The following is a 24,080-nucleotide window of genomic DNA, read 5'->3' as shown; positions in this document are numbered from 1 at the left end:
TCTGCAACCTGTCGTGTGGGGCTCCACACAGCAGCTTTCCATTTGCGATGCTTCCCTACAATGTGACATGATCCGTCAGTGAATAGGGCATATTTCTTTTCATTTTCTGGTAATTCGTTGTATGGTGGGGCCTCTTTAGCACGTGATACCTCTTCTGCTGGTGATGTTCCAAACTTTTTATCTTCAGGCCAGTCCATGATTACCTCTAGGATTCCTGGACGATTGAGGTTTCCCATTCGCGCTCGCTGTGTAATCAGCGTAATCCACTTGCTCCAGGTGACATCGGTAGCATGATGAGTGGACGGAACCTGTCCTTTGAACATCCAGTTCAGCACTGGCAGTCGAGGTGCCAAAAGGAGCTGTGTTTCAGTCCCAGCTACTTCGGAAGCAGCCCAAACCTCCTCATACACGGCTAAGATCTCCTTCTCAGTTGGAGTGTAGCACTCTTCAGACCCCTTATATGATCGACTCCAGAATCCCAGGGGTCGGCCTCGGGTCTCTCCTGAGGCTCTTTGCCACAAACTCCAAGTGGGGCCTTTCTCTCCAGCAGCAGTGTACAGGATGTTCTTTACATCCTGTCCAGTCTGTACTGGCCCCAGGTCTACAGCACGGGCTATCTCTTGTTTAATCTGTTCAAAAGCCTGCTCCTGCTCAGGGCCCCATGCAAAATCATTCTTCTTCCGCGTTACCTGATAAAGGGGGCTTACAATGAGGCTGTAGTTTGGAATGTGCATCCTCCAAAACCCCACTGCACCCAGGAAAGATTGTGTCTTTTTCTTGCTAGTTGGTGGAGACATGGCAGTGATTTTGTCGATCACATCTGCTGGGATGTGACGACATCCATCCTGCCACTTTATACCTAAGAACTGAATTTCCTGGGCAGGTCCTTTTACTTTGCTTCACTTAATAGCAAAGCCAGTTTGTAGAAGAATCTGGATTATCTGCTCTCATTTTGTGAAAACCTCTTCTGCTGTATCACCCCACACAACAATGTCATCAATGTACTGCAGGTGTTCAGGAGCACCACCCTGTTCCAGTACAGTTTGGACCAACCCATGGCAAATGGTTGGGCTGTGTTTCCACCCCTGGGGCAAACGGTTCCAAGTATACTGAATGCCCCTCCAGGTGAAGGCAAACTGTGGCTTACATTCTGCGGCCAAAGGAATAGAGAAGAAGGCATTGGCAATGTCAATGGTGGCATACCATTTGGCTGCTTTTGACTCCAGCTCATACTGGAGTTCCAACATATCCGGCACAGCAGCGCTCAATGGGGGTGTGACCTCATTCAGGCCACGGTAGTCCACTGTCAGCCTCCATTCTCCACTGGCTTTACGCACTGGCCATATGGGACTGTTAAAAGGTGAGTGAGTTTTACTGATCACTCCCTGATTCTCCAACTGGCGAATCAAATCATGAATGGGGAGCAAGGAATCCCTGTTGGTGCGATACTGCCGTCTGTGCACTGTCTTTGTAGCAATCAGTACCTGCTGCTCTTTTACTCGTAGCAGCCCCACAACAGACGGGTCCTCTGACAGGCCAGGCAAAACAGACAGCTGCTTAATGTTGTCCATGTCTACAGCAGCTATCCCAAAGGCCCATCGATACCCCTTAGGATCCTTGAAATGCCCCCTTCTGAGGTAATCAATACCCAGTATACATGGAGCCCCTGGGCCAGTCACAATAGGATGTTTTTGCCAGTCTTTGCCAGTGAGGCTTATTTCAGCCTCCAACACAGTCAATTCTTGAGAGCCCCCAGTCACTCCAGAAATATGGATTGATTCTGTCCCTTCATGACTGGAGGGCATTAGGGTGCACTGTGCACCGGTATCCACCAGTGCCTTATATTTCTGTGGTTCTGATGTGCCAGGCCATCGAATCCACACAGTCCAATAAACTCTATTATCCCTTTCCCTCCCCTGACTGAGGGCAGGGCCCCTCTATTGGTTACCTGTGATGACTGGAGCAACTCCACTGGTGGTTGGTATGTCTAGTAGTTCTTTCACCCGTGCTCGTAGTGCAGACGTGGGCTGATCATGCCACTTCCTCATGTCCTCTCCACGGTCACGTAGGTAGCGCCACATGGAAACACGCGGTGCAATCGTACTGTTGTTCTTTGCTCGAGCTGGGAAGCGTGTGCGTTTAACAGCTGAGACTTTTGATGATGCAGGTGGGGAGTAGGACTGGACTACTTTGATCAGATCCTTCATTAGACCTGGTGGCCCGTACGAGGATTGACCTTCATCAGTTGTTTCTGATACTATTACGGGATCATTACAATTAGTTGATGCTAACAATTTCTTGCACACTTCATCTACTCGGTTTTCTAGCCGTGAGATGGCAGAAACTGCGGCATGCAGTTGGGGGAGCTGCTGATCGACGGTTTGAAGCATTATAATCAGATCAACAACTCGGGGCCATCTGTCCCCGAATCCTTTAGATCCTGATACCAGTGACTGTGCAATTCTCTCTGGTGCTGTACTTGTGATTTTCTGCCACATGTCAGGATCGGCCCTCACTCTCTCAGGGTCAAGTTCGCTTGGATCAGGGCTGTACAACATTTTCGCCATGGCCAATTCCCTCAGGTGCTGAATACCTTTTTGGATGGTATTCCAACTATCAAATTTAGGCTTCAAAGCATCCTTACAGGGGTACCTTTCTCTCACGGCTTCTAACAGCCGCAACCAGAGAGTGGCAGCTCCATCCGAACATCTGCTAATCCCTCTCTCGATACCTGCATCTTGGGCAATGCTTCCTAGTTGGCGAGCTTCATTACCATCTAGAGACAAGCTGTTGGCCCCGTTGTCCCAGCAGCGAAGCAACCAAGCAAGGATACCTTCATCTTGATGCCGTGTGAACTCCTTTCTTGAGCCTTGGATTTCAGTCAGCTTCAGAGGTCGACAGTAGGTGATTTCCTCCTCATCATCAGTCTCTTCTTCATGCCTCTTGGTTTTTGCCTTTGCTTTTTTCGGTACTGCTCCATGCCCGGCACCTGGGTCTTCTGCTGCCCCCCCCTGTGCTTCTCCTTCTTTTCGTTCTAGACGCATGGACACCCGTTTCCATTTCTTGCCTTCCACAGGGGCAACTGATATTGCTACTGATGCCTCCTGTGACTGATCAGAATTAACTTGGGCTTGAATCTCAGATCGGAAACTCTCTCTCTCCAGAATAGTATGATACAAAGCACGGTATGCATAAGCCAAACCCCACATAAGGTTTACCTCCTTAGATCTCTGACCCAAATACTCACTTAATTTCTTAGGGTCCCTTAGGTGTTCAAGAGTGAAATCCCATGACACTGCGGGTCCCCATGCTTTTAAGACTTTTCCTAAACCTTTCCATATTCCCTGCCAGTCATCATTCTCTGGTTCTGGAGGAGACTTCCGCATAGAACGAATGCATAGGAACATATATGCATGCATTGATAGTGATAACATGGATGCAAGTATGAACCCTATCTCAGTTATTGAAAGGCGTGTGGAAATCTGAGAATACAACCTAAATAAAAAGGTTTTTTTTAGCCTGTACAATGAATTAAACATGGTGCTGTTTGTAAAATTGCCTGTTCCATCTGGGATGCAAGTATTTGTAAAATTGCCTGTTCCATCTGGGATGCAAGTGTTTGTAAGATTCACAATTCCATCTGGGGTGTAGATGCCAAAATTCTGACCATACCACATCTCGTAAAAGTACCAGGCAGGTGTCTCCATCAGTATCCACCTTATTAGGCTATATACCTGCACAATTCCACAACACCAAATTATGGTGTTAATAGTTGACCAATACTTTAAGAAGATCATAATTGCTTTCAATCCCTTAAACAGAGCAACTGGGATGAAGAGTGGATTCATAGCTGGCAGGCTCTGTAAAAGTCAGAGCTAGCTAGCTTTGCTCTAAGGGAGAAAGAAATCAGCAGCTGCTGATGGAAGAAATCAAGACCAGGCTAATAAATGGAAGCATCTCCTGGTAAGGTGTCAGAGGTGGCAGTAATGATGTCTGTCATCGTTAAAACCTGAGGGCTGGCTCATCCGAGTGCTTGCTGACTGATACTTGGGAGTATCTCGTTCTCCAGCTGAACAATAAGAAAGCTAAACATGCTGAGCCATTACAGCTTGTGCTGAAGTTGTGAATGTGCCCCCAGATGTTTCCTTTAGCGGTAAATCATGTTCTGGCACTGTGGTAGTCCTATCTCTGGCATGATCTGGAGCACCGTGTCTTGTTGCGAGCCTTGTGTGCCTGTTTCCATGAACCTTGCTTTCTTTCTCTCTTTACAGTAAGGGCAGGGTGCTTCCTCGCTTTTTGGTGGATTCATCCAGGAGGCTGTTAGAAGGCCAAATGCAATGTTCATTACATGGAGGGACAGGATGGGAATAGACTGTCGTTGTCACCAGGCAAAAGTGAGTTTCTTATGTCATGAATGATATAATTTTGATTATTCTGAGCAGTTGCAGTGTGGTAGAGGATGTCACAAAACCATTTATTTGGGAGCGCAGGGAAGAGTCATGAGAACCGAAACCGCAGTTTCTGTTTTGGCTGTCAAAATGGTGGAGTTTCTTTGGGAGGGCAATAGCTGGGCTTCCTGTTAGCAGGCCCCCTCTGAGAGACTGGTCTTTGCTTGCTGCTTTGCTGCGCCTACCTGCCTGCTCCCTGTGCTTGTTCCTTTTACCTTTCAGTGCTTTTTTGCCCTTGCTTTGATGCTTTTCCCTTTCAGGGCTTTTCTCTTTCAGTGCTGCCTTTGCCCTTTATGTACTCCTTTTCCCTATCAGTGTTACTTTATGCTGTTCCTTTCCCTTTTGGGGCTCCTTTTCACTTTCGGGGCTCCTTTTCACTTTCAGGGCTGCTTTTCTTTGCTTATTTTCTTTTTCAGGGCTACTTTTCCCTTTCAGGGCTGCTTTTCTTTGCTTATTTTCTTTTTCAGGGCTCCTTTTCCCTTTCAGGGCTCCTTTTCTTTATCAGTTCTGCTTTTCCCTTTCAGGGCTGCATATTCTTGTTCCTTTTCCCTTTCAGTGCTGCTTTTCAGTGCTGTTTTCCCTTTCACTGCTGCTTTTCCCTTTCACTGCTGCTTTTCCCTTTCACTGCTGATTTTCCCATTCACTGCTGATTTTCCCTTTCACTGCTGATTTTCCCTTTCACTGCTGATTTTCCCTTTCACTGCTGAATTTCCCTTTCACTGCTGCTTTTACATTTTAGTCTTGCTCTTCCCTTTCCCTGCTGCTCTTCCCATTCCCTGCTGCTCTTCCCATTCCCTGCTGCTCTTCACTTTCACTGCTGCTTTTCCCTTTCACTGCTGCTCTTCCCTTTCACTGCTGCTCGTCCCTTTCACTGCTGCTCTTCCCTTTCACTGCTGCTCTTCCCTGTTAGTCTTGCTTTTCCCTTTCACTGCTGCTCTTCTCTTTCACTGCTGCTCTTCTCTTTCACTGCTGCTCTTCCCTTTCACTGCTGTTCTTCCCTTTCACTGCTGCTCTTCCCTTTCCCTGCTGCTCTTCCCTTTCACTGCTGCTCTTCCCTTTCACTGCTGATTTTCCCTTTCACTGCTGATTTTCCCTTTCACTGCTGCTTTTACATTTTAGTCTTGCTTTTCCCTTTCACTGCTGCTCTTCCCCTTCACTGCTGCTTTTCCCTTTCACTGCTGCTTTTCCCTGTTAGTCTTGCTTTTCCCTTTCACTGCTGCTTTTTCCTTTCACTGCTGCTTTTACCTTTCGCTGCTGCTTTTCCCTTTCACTGCTGCTTTTCCCTTACACTGTTGCTTTTCCCTTCCACTGGTGCTTTTCCCTTCCACTGGTGCTTTTCCCTTTCACTGCTGCTTTTCCCTTCCACTGCTGCTTTTCCCTTTCACTGCTGCTTTTCCCTTTCACTGCTGCTTTTCCCTTCCACTGCTGCTTTTCCCTTTCACTGCAGCTCTTCCCTTTCACTGCAGCTCTTCCCTTTCACTGCTGAGTTTCCCTTTCACTGCTGCTTTTCCCTTTCCCTGCTGCTTTTCCCTTTTAGTCTTGCTTTTCCCTTTCACTGCTGCTTTTACATTTTAGTCTTGCTTTTCCCTTTCACTGCTGATTTTCCCATTCACATCTGCTTTTCCCTTTCACTGCAACTCTTCCCTTTCACTGCTGCTTTTCCCTTTCCCTGCTGCTTTTCCCTTTCCCTTCTGCTTTTCCCTTTCCCTTCTGCTTTTCCCTTTCCCTGCTGCTTTTCCCTTTCACTGCTGCTCTTCCCTTTCACTGCTGCTTTTCCCTTTCACTGCTGCTTTTCCCTTTCACTGCTGATTTTCCCTTTCACTGCTGCTTTTACATTTTAGTCTTGCTTTTCCCTTTCACTGCTGCTCTTCCCCTTCACTGCTGCTTTTCCCTTTCACTGCTGCTTTTCCCTGTTAGTCTTGCTTTTCCCTTTCACTGCTGCTTTTTCCTTTCACTGCTGCTTTTACCTTTCGCTGCTGCTTTTCCCTTCCACTGGTGCTTTTCCCTTCCACTGGTGCTTTTCCCTTTCACTGCTGCTTTTCCCTTCCACTGCTGCTTTTCCCTTTCACTGCTGCTTTTCCCCTTCACTGCTGGTCTTCCCTTTCACTGCTTCTCTTCCCTTTCACTGCTGCTTTTCCCTTTCCCTGCTGCTTTTCCCTTTCACTGCTGCTCTTCCCTTTCACTGCTGCTTTTCCCTTTCACTGCTGCTTTTCCCTTTCACTGCTGATTTTCCCTTTCACTGCTGATTTTCCCTTTCACTGCTGATTTTCCCTCTTAGTCTTGCTTTTCCCTTTCACTACTGCTTTTACCTTTTACTCTTGCTTTTACTTTTTACTCTTGCTTTTCCCTTTCACTGCTGCTTTTCCCTTTCACTGCTTCTTTTCCATTCCCCTGCTGCTTTTCCCTTCCACTGCTGATTTTCCTATCTCCTGCTGCTTTTCCCTTCCTCTGCTGCTTTTCCCTTTTAGTCTTGCTCTTCCCTTTCACTGCTGCTCTTCCCTTTCACTGCTGCTCTTCCCTTTCCCTGCTGATTTTCGCTTTCACTGCTGATTTTCCCTTTCACTGCTGATTTTCCCTTTCACTGCTGATAGTTCACTGCTGATAGGTTCTATATTGGTGTCATCAGTGCTGGTAAAGATTTATTTATCCCTCTTTAAAAATCTGAAAGCAACTGGAAATGTCTCAACTTCTGTATCACATTGTTCTGTTTTGCCTTTTTAATTGCAGAGAAGACTGCTGTCTTCATGAAGTCCTTGGAAGATGTTTTTGGTGAGGAGCGGGGTGTGATTAAATTGGAATGCGAAGTCTCTTAAGAGAAGGTCAAACCCGTGTGGAAGAAGGACGGTGTTCTGCTCACTTCTGGCAACAAGTATGAGCTGGTACAGTCTGGGAAGACCCTATGTCCCCTTATCCATGACTTCGAGAAGTCAGATGCAGGTTTCTATACCTGTGATATTGGCAGTGATGTTGCCAAATCAAAGGTCGGCATTCAGGGTAAGTACTGTGGAAAGTAAAGGAGTGCTGAAAGCACATTCAGTGTGGTCACTATGTCTTACACCTATTCCCCCACGAGCCTTAATAGTTTCTACAATAGAAGTGTATTACTGCAATTTAGCACAGTGATGTCTGGAAAATTCCCATTGCTTTTGATGTAAATGTATCTCATTTTGCCATGAAAATCACCAAACACATCAAGAATGTCCTGGAAATGTTTCCTTTCTAAACATCCCTAAAAGGGAGAAATGGTTTGAATACCAGTAGGGTTAGGATGGTAACAAATTAGCTAATAGAAACATTTAATTTCTTGTCATAGGCAAAACCCTTTTTCTCACGCAGCATCCTAGAGTTGTCCTCTCTGTTAGGATTTTCCCTCTGTAGCTCATTGAATCTTCATTCTGCTCCATGGACTGAGCTGCTCTAATTGTAGTTCTTCCAGAGCAAAGACAAGAGATTCACGTCTCTTTTTTTTTATAGCTTTCTGGTAATTCTGAGTGGAGAATGTCTTAGAGAATACATCAGTAAGGAATGCAGCCATGTTCTGCAAATCCTGAGTTAAAACACCAGTACTGCTACTCATGTCAGTCACAAATGCCTTTTCTCCATATAAACCTCATACTAACCTATCTCTTATCTTCCAGAGCTGAATAGTGGCATTACCAAACGGCTGAAAAACACTGAAATCCAGGAGGGAGAAGATTGTACTTTTGAATGCATTCCGTCCCATGAAAGCATTGATGAGTTCAACTGGACACTGACTGGAAGCAGAGTGGAAAGTGGTGGGCGATTTAAAGCTTCTAACGTGAGTCGGAAATATACTCTCATTATCAAAAGTGTGACTCCTACTGACGCTGGCAGTTTTTACTGCCCGTGGTCTAACCTCCAAAGCCTCTCTGTCTGTGAAAGGTAATGAGATGGGAGAGATTCTGGGGTCTGATTCCTTCAACTGTCTTCTGATAAGATTGTCGTGAGAGCTAACTCATAATATGGTTAAAGTGAATAGCAACCTTCTACTTGAACCTCGAAGCACTGAGAATTTCTCTTAAAAATAAGTAAAAGGAGGAAACATTTTACACAAATGTGAGAACTACCCAAAGCACTGGGGTAGTGTTGGAAATGGGCATCTCACTACAGCTTGTTCCATTAACAGTAAATCAGGAATGATCTGTTGAGGGAAGTGTGGGAGCAAATATCCTCTAAGTATAAGCTGAAGGGATGGCCTTCACACCATCTAGCTGTACAACAAATTCCTATCTAGAACATGTGCATCTGAGAGCATCATCCGAGGCTCCCAGTGTGATGAGTGGAGAGAAGAAAGAGGCAGTTTTCAGACATGGTTCATCATCCTCAATTGGGTAGATTTAAGAGAGAATAAATGCTGCCTGGAATTCTATTGTCTGTACTTTGCAGATTACTGCTGGCTGTAGGATGGCGTCTGTTGCAAGTGCCTCTCTAACTTATCTCCAGCATGTAGATGCATGTATTTTGAGAGAGGCATCCTACCATAAGTGTATGTTACTCAAAAAGCATGTTTTCGTTCAGAAAAACCTACTGAGGTTACAAAACAGCTGGAGGATAAGACATCAGCCTGAGCAGTGAGCTGTCGAAGCCTGATGTGAACATCAGGTGGTACAAGGATGGCAAAGCAATCAGAAAAAGCCAGAAGTACGACTTGCAGCAGGAGGGAACTGGGGCCATTCTGATCATCCATGACTCTACTGCCAAGGACAGTGGGGAGTACCCCTGTGAGACAGAGGACTCCATAACAAAAGCCAGGGTCACTGTGCAAGGTGAGTTGAAAAGCACACTGGGGATGGCATGTAGAGAAGTCGAGGTAAATATCTGCAGCCTGTGGGTGATGTTTTTCTCTTCTGTTTCCTTGAGCAGGATCAATTCTTAGTTTTCAGAAAATATGATGGATTAAAATCTTTTCCTTAAAATAATCTGGAAACTGAATGATTCTCCAGTGTGATGTGGATCTGGGAAGCCTGGTCTGGTGGTTGGTGACCCCTTGGAGGGGGTTTGAAACTAGATGATCTTTGAGGTCCTTTTCTACTCAGGCCACTCTATGATTCTGTGATCATTCTATGATTCTATGATCTTGGGTGTTAGTGAGCCAAGAAAAGATGGCAATCTGAATTAGTCTATATTGAATATGTGTAATCAAAACTATATGCAGTTTATCAGATGAGATCCTACCAGCGCATATATAATGGTATTGAACTTTCCAGATATCTACTGGAATTATCAAACCTATGTAAATGGGTGGACTCTGTGGTCTTCTTAGACTCTTTGCATCTCTATGTGATATTCTGAAATGAGGGCAAAGGAGATTCAGGACACCTCTGTATGCTTGGGACTTGTTGGGGTAACAAATCCCTTTGTCCTACACCCTCATCCTTTTTTTTTTTTCCTTCCAGAAAAACCTAATTACTTTATCAAGGAACTTTCAGATGTGAAAATCGAAGAAAGTGGAAGTGCACTTTTTACATGTCAGAGCGAGAAAGCCGCATCCTTCGTCATATGGAGGAAAGGCATTGCTGAGCTCAGGCCTGGCAGGAAATACAAGAGGGCACAGAAAGGACGAGACCTGCAGATGAGCATAAAAAATTTGGAGAAAAGTGACAGTGACGTGTACACCTGTGACATTGGTGATGCCCAGTCCAGAGCCAAGCTGGTTGTACAAGGTATGTGTGAGAGCCATATGACTGCGCATCCTGTTTCTCCACTACCAAGACATTATCCTGGTAGAATTTGTACATTTATGGCAGGTCTTTGGGGCTGCAGCTGTCTGGCCTGAATAGCGGTTCACAAGCCATGCACAGAGCAAGCTGCATGGAAAGGGAAAGAACTACCGACTAGAGCAGTGCCATTGAGAACTTTATGTATCATTTAAAAACCAAAAATGCTGATGTACGGTGAGGCTGGTGACCCAGAAATCAGTGTGAACTTTCTATCTCTGACCTTTCTGAGTTACAAATAGTCCTCCAGAGTTCTAGGCAAAAATTCCCTTATGCTGCATTCTGGGTAGTTGTCACGGTTTAAACAAAAATCTACCTGTGTCCGTGACAGGGGGGCCACAGGCAAGCGAGGTGCTAGAAGGAGCTGAACCTCTGTCCCAACTACTTCAGAAGCAGCCCGAACCCCCTCGTACATGGATAAGATCTCCTTCTCAGTTGGAGTGTAGCAGTCCTCAGACCCTTTATATGCTCGACTCCAAAGTCCCGGGGGTTGGCCTTGGGTTTCTCCTAAAGCTCTTTGCCACAAACTCCAAGTGGGACCTTTCTCTCCAGCAGCAGTATAGAGGATGTTCTTTACATCCTGTCCTGTCCGTACTGGCCCCAAGGCCACGGCACGGGCTATCTCTTGTTTTCTCTGCTCAAAAGCCTGCTGCTGCTCAGGACCCCATGAGAAATTATTCTTCTTCCGTGTTACCTGATAGAGGGGGCTCACTATGTGGCTGTAGTTTGGGACATGCATTCTCCAAAAGCCCACTACTCCCAGAAAAGATTGGGTCTCTGTCTTGTTGGTGGGAGGAGACATAGCAGTGATTTTTTCAATCACATCTGCTGGGATGTGTCGATGCCCATCTTGCCATTTTACACCTAAGAACTGGATTTCCTGGGCAGACCCCTTCACCTTGCTGCGCTTAATGGCAAAACCATCTTGCAAAAGAATTTGGATTATCTGTTTTCTTTTCTTGAAAATCTCTGCTGCTGTATGGCCCCACACGACAATATCATCAATATACTGCAAGTGTTCGGGAGCAGTAAAATTATTCATGCTTTATATGATGTTATGATGTGGAATACTGATAGCAAAATTACAAAATTATTAAACCATGACACCCTGGTATTTTTCTTTTTTTTTTCTTAAATATTTTCCTTTTTACTATTTAAATGTTATGGGCACATCTTGTAGAAACACAAGGCTGTTTACAAAGAAGTGCATGCTGTGTTGCTGTATGATGAGCAAGATACATCTATTCTTCATCTAGCAGGAATAGTTGCTGAGCCTTAAGAACAGTTTCAGAAAGCTTTGGGAATTTGGGCGTTTTCCTTGTTTCTGCAATACAAAATGAAAATTTACGCTGTATAGAAAGAAAAGGGGAGTCCGAACTTGTATGTTAAATTTGAAGGAGATCAATCTGGGGTAATATTTAAAAAAAAAAAAAAAAAAAAAAAAAAAAAGGGGGAGTGTTCCCCCCATACGAATCACTGTCGTGTTGTATGTGAATTTGTGAGGTGGGTTTTGAAGCTGAAATTAAAAACTTCTTGTATGGCTGTCTTCATAGTGGCTATCCAGACTATGTGTAGAAATAACAGCTATTATGTAGTCAGCTATTCACCAGTTTTAACTGATTATAAATTACGTTTCAGGGTGGAGAACATAGCATAGTGCCTGAAACTTATGTTGATCCTGAGGCATTCTTGATTCTGTGCATTATGATGTCATGGATATTAAAGAGCAAGCTGAGGCAGCACATAGTTCCATTGTATCCCTGGGGGACCCGAAGGAAGATACTGGCTGGTTTGAAAAACAGCTGGAGAAAACTAACTTTGAACTGATGGAGACCAAAGAAGAGCTAACAGAGAAAAACACCAAACTACTTAAAACTGAAGAAGAGCTGATGCAGAAGAACAAAGGTGAGTTATGCGATGTGAAAGGTAGAAGACAGAAATAGTTCATTAATCTAAAAGAGAAATAACCAGTTTGAGTAGGAATTAGAGGAGATGTTCTACCTTTGGAACCATAGCCTGTAGATAAGTGATAGTTTGTTCCTTGTGTATATTCAGGTTCAGCAATTCCACGGTTTTTGGTTATTTCTTTTCTTTTTTTCCCCCTCTCCTTTAAACTGCAACTAGCAGCTTTACGCTTTCGTAAGTATGGGGTTAAATGTCTATATCTTGATTTTTACTTTTATATTGTAATCTCTACTCTTCTTTATGTCTTGTTGATGCAATGTTTTCGTTCCAAGAAATATAGAAAACTTTTGAATCACTCCCAATAAGTGAAGACCACATGCAAATTAATCTGTTCAAAAGCTACCTAAACATTAGAATATCTGAAAAAATTGATTACTTAATAAACTATCTATTGGCTACTTATGTAACACAACCTTTTCTGTGTGTTACAGACTTTGAAATGCAGATGATTAAATTGGATGAGTCTGTTGAGCAACTTAAAGAAGCAACTGAGGTAACTTTATCAAGAAGATGTTGTGTAAAATTGTTTTAATACCAACTTGTGGTAGCTTAAAATGCTATTCCAGTAGGCTCCATTAATAGATTTCTTACCGAGCTTAGCTTAACTGAATTTCCCTTTAATGCATTGTGTAATTCAGCTACTTAACACTACATTAGAAACTGATGACTGAATTGTTTTTATTTTTTATTTCCAAGAAAATGAATGCACAAAATGAAAGGATTCTAGAGCTAATGGACATCGTGGTGCAGAAAGATGACATTATTACAGAGCTACAAGACTTAAAATCTCATTTAGAAGAAAAAGTAAAAGATTATGTGAGTTTTACACATCTCCGTATCCTTATACAAAAAAAGGAAAACACTAATTCTATGCTTGTAATCAACACATTTTTGGAAAACTGATTTTCTGTATGTAGCTGGTACTCGCTTGAAATTGTAAACAATTCAAATTTATCTGAAGGTAGTTGTTGTTAACACAAACAACAAAAATATCAGTGTGTTCCACTAACTCCTGCCTCACACTCCTACATCAGAGGAAGAGCAACAGTAAAAGTATGTTGAGTAGAGTTGGAAGTACGAGTATGAATGGTCAGGATATCTCCACGTTCTATGCAGTCCATAAAACTTTATCCTGACTAATGTACCGCGAGCTACTGAATATGTGAAGACTAGCTTGATTAAGTATGTGTGCATACCACTTCTGGTGGTTTTTGTTCATTTTTTGATGTTTGGTAGCCTGAAGTAGCTCTGAAAACAGTTATAGTTAATTCTGTCACTCAGATCTCTAACCTTGTAAGCTTAGCAACTTGACCCTTCTTAGTCTTTGACTGTCTGCATCACTGCAAATTAGTATTTCCATGGTATTAAAGCTGACTGTGATGAGTAGTCATGTCCTCACCTATTACTTCTTCCAAGAACAAGGCTCCAACTCTATCTGTGAGATTGTGTGGCCTGAACACTTCTGAGGCTTTTCTTTTCATAAGTTACTAAAGATGAATAATCAGTCCTTGGCAGTGCCAGCATGGCTTAACAATCGTCATCTTGTAAGTAAGGAAGCTTCACTTGTGGTCAAGGACACAATCTAAAATATGCGTGACAGAGCTGACTAAGCTTTAAGGTTGGATTATATCTGTCATGATGAAAGTGATTTTAGCAGCTTAGCAGAAGTGTGATGTGATGAACTTTTATGAGAGCTGACCGTTTGCTCTTTGACCATGTTTGTAATTTTGTTGACTTCTTGGAAACAGGAAATTCTTTGATAAACTGGTAAACTCTTGATTGTGTGCAAGTCTTTTACTTTGTAACCTGCTAGGCTCTTGCTTTCCCTTGTATACTCTACCGAGTATTGCACTTGTCATTATCTGAAGGTGTACTTGTTCTGTCTGCTATTGAGATTTGTAACTGATGTCTATAGAGTCACCGGGTAAATATTTTAGCTGTATGGTTTTGTGTAAATATTTGCCTACAGAAGATTACTGAGACTTAAGTGCTCCTTTTGTTAAGCTTCAATGTAACTGATCTTATATCAATACAGGAAAAGACTGCCTACCATTTAACTACCATTAAAGCAGAACCGGCAGAAGAGAACACTAATAAAGGAACTGAAAGCAGCCAATTTTCAGTGCTTTCAGTTAAAGCACTGAAACAAGAGAAAACTGAGTTGGAAGTGGGAAGAAAGCGCAGTACTGATGAAGATAAGCCTACTGTGGAAGAGCCACCTCCAAAGAAAGGTACAGTTTCTTCCATCGTTGAACAGGGTGTCTTCCAAAACAATAAATTGCTTCCTATTCCGGATAGGAAGCAAAAGGCTGTGAAGCACGTACCTTATGGTATAAGGAGAAAAGCCACTGTGTTAAACTGTAAATAGAAGTAACTGTTATGTAAATATCCCTTTTTCAGAAGGTCCTATGCTGTTCATTTTTGAATGCTTAAGAATAAAAGTTTTTTGCACTATTTTTTTACTTTTTGCTGCTTTTTCCTCGTCTGTTGATGCACTTGCAGATTTGGTAATAGTTTTAAAGCAGTTTCTTTAGGATTGTTTCAACTGCTGTTGCTGATCTTCTGAGTAGCATCAGCTGCTCAAGTGCTTTTTTTTGTTTGTTTGTTTTGTTTTTCCTGAAGCAACTATCAAAATTGTTGACGACCTGCTAATTGCTGGCTCATGGGCAATATTTGAGCAAAATGGTTTGGATAAGCTCTGATGCATTTAACTTCACTTCTGGGCACAGCTGAGCATCAGTGTTCCTAGAATTACGGAAGGCATATACAATGTAGAAGGGAAAAATCTAAAACTTAGCTGTATTCCCTTCCTTTCTTGTATTCCTCTTGCAAAATATGTGCAAGGGAGAAAGTCAAGGCCTTCTTTGGATGAGATGCTGTTCTTGGATGATTTGTCCCTGCTGCCTTTATTTGGCATAAATATTGAATCCTAATGTGACCACTGAATGGCATCACATATAAGCATCTTACCAGAGACTGAGGGAGGGATGTGGACTCCTCCATACTCCAAATAGTAGTGGGTTTGTTCTAATCATATGACCAAAGCTCTCATTTAAAAATTAATGACAGCAATGCTCCACATAGGAATTAAAATGGGTAGCTGATAGTCACAATGTCAGCATGAAGTTTTCTGTTAAGAAGTACTGAGTATTCAATCATGTTAAAATTTTCTTCTATTTGTGAGTATTAATAGCGTCCAATTTCAAAAACCGCTTAATATATATCCTTTCGCTATGTTAAATATACACAGTAGAACAATGAGCACAGGTATGTAGTGCTGGTTCTTTTGTAGAATTAGTTATATAAGTAGCACGAGCAAAAGTGTTTTAGGAGATGCTAGGTTATCTCAGCTTCAAGTTCATGGTATTTACACCATTCTCTGAGCTTTAAGTCTCGTTTCCTATGCTCTGTAATAATGCTTTTTCCCTACTTCCTGTGTAAGGAGCTTCTAGACTGAACATTACACATCTTCTCCCTAGTCTTATTTATCTTGCTTTAGTGCTTGCTTGTTGTTTTCAGCATAAAATGTTTAGATTACTTATAAATCATATTCCCCTCACTAGTGTTGCTGGGAGCAGCAGTCAAAACCCAAAACCTGGTTTGGGGTGGAATATGCCACTGCTGTTTCTTCAGTATGACTTTTAAATCAGTTGAGGGCTGTATATAAAACTCCTTAGATGAGTTAAGAGGCTGTTTCCATGCAGTACATGTGAATCTGTATGTAATGCAGGCTGCACGTGGGCGCTATAAAATTATGCATTTCTGTAGTTGTAGTAATAAAAGGACTGTACAAGAATCACCATGGAATATATTGTTGTGGTGACACAATCCCTAGTAAGTCTTGACTTATATTTATTTTTCTAATACTTAAAGTATGGATATTATGGAATGGACATAACTGGATTCTAAATCAATGATGAAATACAGCAGAAGTCGCTTTTGATAGAAAGAAAATGCATGTGATTTTAGCTAATTGCTCACCAGTTAAAGAAAAAAACAGCCCCAAGCTAATGGAATATTTATGGAAACTTGAATCTGCAAATTTGTACAACTTTATGAGTGAACTTTATATGCAAAAGAGTAAGTGTGGACAGAAGTAGGAATCCTCATATTTTGTTTAGAGATCAACTGAATAAGAGAGACAGATACCAACACTTAAGTGATCAACTTGTCCAGAGTTTTATCTTTCTTTTTAAAGTAAGAGGACTGTGAGTTGGAATGAAATTTCTTAGAGAACTTTTTATCTACCATTTAGATGTAGATGGAGTGATTCCTGGCTGCCTTATAGGGATTGCTGAAGCACGGAAGATAGAAAGAATATAGCTGTGAATTATCTATCTCGTTCCCATGTTTCTTAATCTATTAATCTGAATCTATTATTGTTAATCTGGAGACAGTTACAGCAACTCTGCAGGAGAAGTCTGCAAATGCAGACAAAAAGTTTGAAGAGTTAAGTAGCAATGAAGCAAATCTGATTCAAGAAGTTATGCGGCTGAAAAACAGCTTGGAGCAGATGAAACATTCTCTTCGGGAAAAGGAAAAGAGTGAAATGGAGAAAGTGCAACGTATGGAATCGTAAGTAACCACTGAGTTAACTTAGAGCCCTTTGAGAATGAACTAGAGTTAAAAATAGTTAATGGGAACATCCCTTCGACTTAATGCATCTGCATGCTTATCAATGGCCAAACTACTACTTTAGGATGCTTTGGTATGCTACTTGCGTTCCAAGGGAAAACAGGAGTGTGCAAGGAAATGAAGAATAATATGGGGATTTCTGGTGGTTTTGTTGTATATCCCTCAGAATAGCATCTGAATAATTTATTGCTTCAGCATCTGATTATGAGAAGCAAGCTGAAATTCAAAAGTAATTGTTTAAATCTTGTCACTGGTCTAGATAGATTTAAGAGTCTATTTACAAATAGAAACCAACAGGCAGGGCATGGATTAAGCTGTAATTGCTGTTTCCATTAGATGTGTAACAGTAATGTTCTTTGTCTCTTTATTTTTAACATAAGGCTAGAAAATATTCTTTCTGAGAGTTCTGCCCTTGTACTGAATTTGAAAAAAGATTTGCAGAGGAAAGAAGAATAGTATGCAGATCTAAAAGACAAACATTCTGATGCCGAGAAACAAATTCAGCAAGTACAAAGCGAGGTTTGTAGTCAACTGAGATATTTTTTTCTGTAAGATTATGCTTGGCTTTCTGCTGTTAAAACTTCTCAAACTTTAACTATGAAGCTGGAAATTTCACACTAGTGTGGCTAGCAGCAAATCTTAGGTAAAGTTGCCATTGAAGCTCTAGAGGGGACCAGAAGTTAAAACATGGTTTCGCATAGATAATGAACAGAGGAAAGTAAAGTTGGTTGGTAGTCTGGAATAAGGTTTGTGAAGAGAATAGCTAATCTGCCTCTGGAGGGGACTTGTTATTATCTCTACGTTACTGGTGACTTGCCATTGGTATCCGTGGTAACTCCAAAGCCTAAAACCTAAGTCTTGTGAAAAAACGCTGATAACTGGGAAGAAGAATGCTATTTACTTGAAGAGAAATAGACTAATTTCCAGAGGCTCTTTAATATAAGCATGTATATTTTTTTCTTCAATTTCAGCTTCAGTGATGTTAATAGTTAAAATTTAATTATTAAACAAGTAGATATTTTAAAACCCATTTTGCAGGTACTTAGTTTGAAAGTTTATTGGGTGTGCTTGGGGTGGAAAATTGAAGCTTAAAAATGAATTCACGTCTTCCTTGGTAACCTTGCACTTGCTGTCGTTTTCCTACTCAGCACTTGTTTGTGAATTCCTCTTTATTTAACAAAGAAGTATTTGGCCAGGTTGGATTACAGAAGTCTTTTAATTAACCGTGAGCTGTGCTTACATTACAGGTGTCCACGATGTGTTCTGTGGAGGAATCCCTCAGGAACAAGGTGGAAGAACTTGAAAGGATTAATAACCAGTTTAAGGATGAGCTGGATTATAAAGACTATACTATCCAACAACTTAAACAGGTATTTTTCTTGCTCTTAATTTTTATGAAATGAATGATGCAGGTTTTCCAAGCAACAGGAAAAAGGTCAAAAAAAAAAAAAAAATTGGAGCAAAATGAAAGTGGCCAACTGAAATTAGCGGTAGACCATGAAAGATATTCAAATAATTAGTCACTACAGAGCACTGGCAGATTGCTTTAAATACAATAATCTGCATAGTAAATACATATGTAATACATGCATGTAACCTGATCTTGTTGAGTGACATCACGATATGTTAATTGAAATGTCTTACCATAAACTCTTTTTATCAGCTTGAGTCCTTATTTATGCTATATGAAAAACTTATTAATTCTAGGCTGTCTTAAAAATTCTGCTTGTTTTTACTGTGTATGCTTTTCTTTCATCATGAAATATAGGAGCTGGAGGAAAAGGACCATAATCTTCAAAAGTGGCGTGAGGAGAGAGATCAGTGAGTTGAAGCTTTGGAAGAACAGCTCAAAACTTTGGCTTCTAATGCCATACAAAAAGAGACAGAAATAGCAGAACTGAGACAATCTGCCTTAAAGGATTCAAGCAAGGTCAGCTCTCCTTTCCTCCTACCTGATTAGCTACCCATAAATTCTGTAAGACTCCTGTACCTGCTCTTTGTATTCTGGGTGTGCTTCTGTTCTTGAACACTGTCGTATTGACATCATGTGCAACTAACCAAAAAAAGCACCAGCTTTTATTTTTGTTCTTCAGAAACAGAATTTCTGTTAATTACTAAAATTTCAATTTTTTCAGTAGTTCAGATAAGCAGATGTCAGTTTGATGCTTATGATCCTACAGTCAGACTGGACATCTGTAGCTTTTTCCGATAATTCACAGCATTTCCGGATCCCAAGCTAGGCTCAATACTCAGTAGTTCTGTCTCAGGTTTCTTACTTTCTTTGCTTTCTCTGAGGTAGTATCTACAATGGCATGAAAAGACAGAAGGGGACGTGGAGAGAGATTAAGGGAAGCATCAAAAAGCAGAGGGGGGATGATCTCTGGAAGTTGCATTTCTTATTTCAACATCCAGCTTTTAATCAGGATAGCCAATCTAAGCCGTAGCATAGAATTTCAGAAGCTAAACAGAAGACTAAATGAGTTGTGCTCTTTTGAGAATGTTTGGATTCACTTTCTCTGAGAAGAAAGATATTCTCATAGCAAAACTTCCCCTACAACTGCCAACTTTCTCACAGTACCGAGGGTTTGGGAACAAATAAAAGCTCGGGTTATTATATCTTAAGGGAGATGAAGGCTGAAGCACATAAGTAAAATAGAAGAATCAAAATATATTGTATTACAACTTCCCAGGCAATTCTGTGACTACTGCACTTGTAACAGTGACCGTACAAACCCGTGAAATGTTACTGTTCTTGAATAGTTAAGTGTTGTAGCCTGCAATTCTAAAACTGATGCTACTAAGTAATTGCAATACTGCTTGTGTGTGTTAATTCCTTTTGCCAATCCCACAACTCAGCAGTTTTTACTGTTTATTAGGATAATGCAACTGTGATAGAAGAGTTAAGAAAAGAACTGGCTGACAAAGATGACTTTATAAAGGAATTAAAACAACGCATTAACCATAGTAGCCCTCAGTGTTTGCCAGAAATACCTTTACTTGAAGAAAGACAAAGTAGAAGGAATGACTCTGTAAATGAAAAGGTACGATTATATTTATAGAAAGTCAGTACTTAACATCTTGTTAACCCCTTTTTGTTCTTCTGTTTTCCTAGGAGATACTGGAGCTAGAATCATTTTTCTTAGCATATAGTCCTTTAACTACATATTCAGTGAAGAGTACTTGTTGGTTATTTTTGTCTTTTTGAACTTTTTTTGTGATCATAGATTGGAAATAATTTTAAATGTAACAAGTTCTAGGAAAGAAGGGTAAAACTCTGCTGTAACTGAAATAGACTCCTTCTGTTACAAGTGTTCTTACAGCAGGAAAATCGAATGCTTGCATATCCTTTTCCAGATGCTTTATAGCTTTTTAATCTCATGGCTACCTTAACACTTGCACTTAAAATTCTTCTGTGCTATCAGGAGCATTTGGAAACTGTCCTCGACTCTTCTGGAGTGTCCGCAGAAAATGGCAAAACTAGTCGGTTCCCAAAACCGGAGCTGGAAATCCCACTGACACCTCTGCAAACTGATAAGATGGAGATAAAGCAGCACGGCAGCATGATACCTTTAGGAGTGAAAATGCCTAAGGCAAAAAAGAAAAGAAGTGATGACATGGATGAGGTATGACCTAGACCCAACAGAAAACAAAATATCTGGTGCCTTTTTACCATTCTCATTCAAGCATTATAAAAATGCTATTTCTACCTCAGTAAAGTAGTTTTAGAATTTAATCAATGAACTGCTTTAATGAACAAAACTAATAGCCAAGCTCAGTGATAATGGTTTAAGAGAAGGGAATTTCTCTAAACTCCATTGTATATTTTCTTTGAAACCTGTACAGCTTTTTAGACATCATGAGATGTCCAATACTGATATCTTAATGTCCTGTTTTTATAATTGAATGCTTATTTATTATCTGATTTACAGTGGAATAGTTACCACTAGCAAATACTTTCCTACTATTAGCAAAAGTGTTTAAAGTGTTCACTTTTGTGACATCAATTGTTCTTTCCAAAAGAATCATGGCTGAAACGTGTCTTATTTTCCCAGGATTTGGTGAAAAGTGAGAACACAAAAAATACAAAATCTGTCATGGCTTTTAATTCACCCTCTGCAAGTGACGAGAAAATGGTTGGTTTTTGTTCTAGTTTTGAAGCTAGCTTGGGACTTCCTGTAATTGTGTGTTCACACGAAAGAAGCAGTGTCTTATCCTTATGTGTATACCTGAATGGGAATCTTACATGCTTATGAGCTCTTCCTATTAAATTCCATAAGCTAACCAAAGGGCAAGTCAGTCTGTCCCCAGAGCGTGTAATGGCTGTACTGTGTAATGATTTGGAGGGAAGGATATTGCACACTGAATAGTTGGGAAGAGAAGCTTTAGTGTATTATCGTGTGCTTTTGTAAGTGAAGCCCTTGTATTAAACTAAGGTTCATATCATTAATATGCATGGCAGTTATTAAAAACAGATGTTCACATGTGATAGCAGTATCCTTGGCATGGTCAGAGTATGAGTAGTAGATTTTTCCCATCTGTTGTCTTCTGTTTTGTATGCTTGTTTATTTTATGTAATTAGAACAGCTTATGTAAGAAACAACTCCACAGCTTGGGAGCTACTTTTAAAGAAACTACTGCCTTATTAAGAAACTTTAAGAAACGTATGCCTTGAAATAGCTGAGATTTTGACAACTCCCTAAAGGGTATAAAATTGTCTACATTACTTGCCGTTGTGGTATCATCAGCATAATGAACAGAGGTGTCAGTAGTAAAGCTCAAAATGTCAACTTAAAATAACGTTGAACTAAAATGAAGTTTAAACAATGCTCTTGTTTCACATGTTCACATCTCTGTTGAACAGAAATCCGGAAAAGACTACTTCCTAAGAAAGCGAGTACATGCTTCAAGACTGACTAAAAAGAAGGATGAAACACTGCAAAAAGTTGGAGATTTTATTCAAAGCTCTCCTTCTATTATACACTCTAAAGGTTGGTGTAGAATAAGTTTTATTCCATGTTTTCTAGACATTGTAGAATGGCTTGTTTCTGCTGTAGGCTATTAATGTATGTGTTCTTAGAGAACTTGTCTGCCATGTTAAGTTGTCTTGTCCTTTGATTTATGAAGTAAATGCATTTATTCGTCTCTTCAGAGATTCATTATTACATTTGTGAAAACCTACAAGTATACAGAGAAAGTTGGTTCTGTCTTGTGCTTCTGTCAGCACGAAAGTTAGGCCTGTTGTTTAACTCCTGCTGAAGTTTCTGACTTCCAGCGACTTCTGAGCCATGATTGTCTTTCATACTCCATTTTAATGCGTGCTTTAAGTTGCCGTACCTGAAGCTATAAACTGTTTCAGCTATAGAAGCAATAAAGAACCTCGATGAACAAATACAATTTCTGAGTATTTTCACTTAAATTTTACGTGTCAATTATAAACCAAGTTTGTTACAAAGCTTTTTTTGCATTCATTGATTTAAAGACTCACAAAACCAGTAAGTTGATTGGTTTATGTATCTAAACAAATTTCTTCTAGCCAAGAAGCTGATGTCAGCAGTAAGTTCTCCTAAATCAAACGAACCTGAAAATCTCGAAGAAGGAGAGACCAAGCCAAAACGATGCAAAAGGAAGCTGTATTCAACTGTCGTTTCTGGCCCTCTAGATATACCTGCTTCTTCGGTAAGCGATTATACTGTAGTCTTGGCTTAAAATAAACTACTAAGGAGTCCAAACAGACTGGAGGTTTCATCTATTTGCAGGGGGAGGTTGAAAGTACTGAGGTATTTCTTTATTCTACCAAGTCATTCTTGTTGGTCTTCCTGCTGTTCTGTTTTATTTTGTCCTCAAAGATCTCTGTGTTTGGCTGGCTTACAGTTTACTAAGTAGGTGATGTAGCAATCACGGAGATGTCTTCTAATTTGGAATCATAGATAATCTCAATGTGTTGGAGTGGGATTATTCTACTACACGCTTTTCTAGAGCACAACTTAGACAGCTTTTTAGGTATGCTTAAACTATGATCTCCTGTCTAAGCCAACTTGCAAAGGATCTGATGTGCCAGTTTCATGACTCTGTCGGCAGCTATTGTGCTAAGAACATTCTTGCTCTGTTGGAACTGCATCTTTTAATTATATTAGAGTCCTTTTTCTGTTCAGCATAGTGATCATTTGCCCATACTGTAATATCCCTCTGAATTTTTTGATGATTTGACGAATGATAGGGGCAGAAACCAAAATGTTATTTTTTTTTTGTTAGAGGATGAAGAAGATGAGAATTTCTTTTCTCACTGTAGTTCTGAGAACATGGAACTGAACCAAGAACTGAAATTCTGGGCAAGTCGTAGCTACAGGGATTGAGGCTAAAAATGTTTTCTGAACGCTTCATGTTTCACAAAACAAGTATTATAATACTCTTTTGAAAACAAGTATTTCAAAATGAAAGCTGCCTTCAGACTTTCCTCAGATGTGTGTGCTTTTTTAAGATAAACAGGATTTTGTACATTCTCCATATTTGTTCCTTGTGATTAAGCTGCATTAAAATGATCTTGGTATCCCATAGTTTTCTGAATAAAATATAATAATCAAATTCCATTCTGAAATCCATTTAGGGGAAGAAATATGATTGCGTGGGTCAAGAAGAGCTTGTCAGTCTTGTGTGAAAAGATGAGTAACTTTTGAAATGTTTTCTTCAGGAATCTGAGGAACAAAAGAAGGAAAGTGATCATCTGATCATCAAGCAACGGCTGAGATCCAGAACAGCTAAAAAACCTTGAAGAAGCATGTTTGTTCCCCTTTCTCAGGACATACTTTTATCGTATTATTAAAACTGGTTGTTAATAAACAGTAACAGTTACTCCGTTGTGTTCTTAAATTTGTATATAGATGTTTGTTGCAGAACGGCGGGAGAAAAGCAGACGACCACACCTGTCATTGACATATGATCAGCGAATCTCATTTATTCCTTGGCTGCGTGTACCTTTATAATACGGATAATTAGCTCATACATATTGCAAAAGTGGAGCTCATCATTGGTTCCCAATTACATACCATCCCCGAGTATCTTAACAGCTTGTTGTTATCAACTGAAAGCTACTCCCTTGCTGAGTTCCCAGAACCATGGCTAGTTTCTCACCATCCCAGGGCATCCTGTTGTTCTTGCTGTCCTTGCAGGTGTTATGGCTGCTTGCTTAGCTGCACCGTGTTTACGACCCTTCTCAGCTAACTAGCTGTAAAAAACACTCTCTACATTTCCCCCGTTTTCTTTTAGGCTGAAAAAGGGTTTGATTTAACGACCGATT

At 40.7% G+C, this 24,080-nt stretch overlaps 2 protein-coding genes and 1 long non-coding RNA gene across 3 annotated transcripts; all 3 read left to right on the top strand.

The window, feature by feature from the left end:
* The first annotated feature begins 12,586 nt into the window (after positions 1–12,586).
* LOC146759562 (uncharacterized) lies at positions 12,587–14,519 on the top strand. The gene is made up of 3 exons (XM_085510429.1): positions 12,587–12,644; positions 12,848–12,967; positions 14,187–14,519. Exons 1-3 carry the CDS (start codon positions 12,591–12,593, stop codon positions 14,517–14,519), a joined length of 507 nt encoding a protein of 168 aa, XP_085366555.1. The 5' UTR covers positions 12,587–12,590.
* Positions 14,520–16,548: 2,029 nt separating this feature from the next.
* On the top strand, positions 16,549–18,716 carry LOC146759561 (uncharacterized). The gene is made up of 4 exons (XR_014932323.1): positions 16,549–16,726; positions 17,167–17,305; positions 18,034–18,156; positions 18,555–18,716. It is a non-coding gene; the product is annotated as an uncharacterized LOC146759561 (long non-coding RNA).
* A 1,447-nt stretch (positions 18,717–20,163) lies between these two features.
* LOC146759560 (kinesin-like protein KIF20B) lies at positions 20,164–23,764 on the top strand. The gene is made up of 5 exons (XM_085510428.1): positions 20,164–20,409; positions 20,839–20,919; positions 21,648–21,774; positions 22,320–22,462; positions 23,475–23,764. The coding sequence occupies exons 1-5, from the start codon at positions 20,164–20,166 to the stop codon at positions 23,553–23,555; spliced, it is 678 nt and encodes a 225-aa protein (XP_085366554.1). The 3' UTR covers positions 23,556–23,764.
* The last annotated feature ends 316 nt before the right edge of the window (positions 23,765–24,080 follow it).

This window comes from Coturnix japonica, chromosome 10 (assembly GCF_054131305.1).
Source record: "Coturnix japonica strain WE chromosome 10, WE-NBRP24, whole genome shotgun sequence".
Taxonomy (NCBI): domain Eukaryota; kingdom Metazoa; phylum Chordata; class Aves; order Galliformes; family Phasianidae; genus Coturnix; species Coturnix japonica.
This window is presented reverse-complemented; position numbering and strand designations above follow the sequence as displayed.

Excerpts from the sequence above, each read along its gene's own strand:
- LOC146759562 (XM_085510429.1), top strand. The coding sequence starts at position 12,591 with ATGCAGATGATTAAATTGGATGAGTCTGTTGAGCAACTTAAAGAAGCA. Across the intron at positions 12,645-12,847 it reads AACTTAAAGAAGCAACTGAG|AAAATGAATGCACAAAATGA; the intron begins GTAACTTTATCA and ends TTTATTTCCAAG. Across the intron at positions 12,968-14,186 it reads AAGAAAAAGTAAAAGATTAT|GAAAAGACTGCCTACCATTT; the intron begins GTGAGTTTTACA and ends ATATCAATACAG.
- LOC146759560 (XM_085510428.1), top strand. The coding sequence starts at position 20,164 with ATGGCTACCTTAACACTTGCACTTAAAATTCTTCTGTGCTATCAGGAG. Across the intron at positions 20,410-20,838 it reads GAAGTGATGACATGGATGAG|GATTTGGTGAAAAGTGAGAA; the intron begins GTATGACCTAGA and ends TTATTTTCCCAG. Across the intron at positions 22,463-23,474 it reads TAGATATACCTGCTTCTTCG|GAATCTGAGGAACAAAAGAA; the intron begins GTAAGCGATTAT and ends TGTTTTCTTCAG.